At 61.4% G+C, this 1,258-nt stretch overlaps 1 protein-coding gene across 1 annotated transcript in view; it reads left to right on the forward strand.

Moving 5' to 3' along the window:
- Window positions 1-5: 5 nt before the first annotated feature.
- Window positions 6-1,258, forward strand: part of PIGS (phosphatidylinositol glycan anchor biosynthesis, class S) — a gene marked incomplete at its 5' end in the record, with an annotated part of 3,658 nt that continues 2,405 nt past the window's right edge. The window contains 4 exons of the mRNA XM_009077230.1: window positions 6-102; window positions 569-658; window positions 797-888; window positions 1,038-1,236. Coding sequence (XP_009075478.1) covers window positions 6-102; window positions 569-658; window positions 797-888; window positions 1,038-1,236 — 478 coding nt within the window. The remainder of the gene's footprint in view (window positions 103-568; window positions 659-796; window positions 889-1,037; window positions 1,237-1,258) is intronic.

The following is a 1,258-nucleotide window of genomic DNA, read 5'->3' on the forward strand; positions in this document are numbered from 1 at the left end:
TGGTGCCCATCGCCGTGGTCTTCGGCCCGGGGTCGGTGCCCGTGGACCTGCCGAGGCCGCTGCCCTTCAGGGACGTGCAGGAGATGGAGATTTCTGTGAACCGTGAGAGACCCTCTGGCTATTCCTGCCCTGACTGTCCCTCCTGGGTGGCCTCCTTGTTTTCCGGGGGTTTATGCCTACCTGCGGTTTCTGTCTTTGGGAGACTGGCACTGCCCATCAGTGCAGACCTCAAACCCACGTTCACCAGCATCGTCCTGCCCTGAGCTAGCGGTGCAGGGAAGCAGTGGGGACAGCAACATCGCCAGGGTGTTGCAGAGAAGGCACCACCCCCTCTCCCTGAAGATGAGGGCGATGGCATCCTTTGGAGGTTGGGATGCATCTGGGTGGTGTGGGACTGTCCTGCTGCCAGCTGAGGCAACATGCCATGGTGGTTCACCCAGCTGGTGCCCAAAGAAACTTGTGGCATGTGTCTTGCTGGAGCTGCCCCTTGTCCCTCTGAGCACCTGGCTCCTGTGAGGGACCTGGGGCTAGGATCAGCAGGATTCACTCAGGTTTTCTCCCACCACAGTGAGAACCAGCGTCACATCCCGCTATGAGATGATTTATCGCAGCAGCACAGCTCAGGAGGAGGCAGCGCTGGCTGCAGGGACTGCACAAGGTACCAGAGCAAGGGATTGCTGGGGGAGCTCCTCCTTTTGAGGCTGGCTGAGCAGAGGACTTGACTTTGCTGTGTCTCAGGGTGGGATGGGGATTGGAGTGAAATTCCCAACCCTGCTAATGGCTCTGCATTCCCCAGAGGCTGACGCTGCTTTGCGCCCGCTGCAGGACGCCTCGTTGGGCTCTCTGACCATGTATGTGGTCCCTGAAACCTCCCCTCTCTTGCCTGAGGTAGGGAGCAGCACCCTGCAGTGCCAGCCTCTGTGTGTTGTGCCTCTTAGAGGTGCCCTGTGGGGAAGCATGTGTCACAGGTGGCACCATGCTGTTCTCCTGCGTGTTGGCAGCTGTGCACCCTGTCCTCACCCCTGTCCCTTCCCCAGGGCGTCAGTGTCTATGTGGGGAAGCACCGCAGTGCCCTGGTGAGGGCAGGGGGGAGCCTGGCAGCCCTGCACACGCGTCTCCGGCAAGTCACACAGGTGATGTCCTTCACGGCCAGTTCCATCGCCGCTGCGCTCTCAGACCGCACGCCCAACGGCCACCTCAGCCCCGACGCACGGCGGTACCTGAAATCCAGCCTGGGTATGGATGTGCCCCCCAGCCC

The sequence above is a fragment of the Acanthisitta chloris genome, unplaced genomic scaffold (assembly GCF_000695815.1).
Source record: "Acanthisitta chloris isolate BGI_N310 unplaced genomic scaffold, ASM69581v1 scaffold36176, whole genome shotgun sequence".
In the NCBI taxonomy this organism is placed as follows: Eukaryota; Metazoa; Chordata; class Aves; order Passeriformes; family Acanthisittidae; genus Acanthisitta; species Acanthisitta chloris.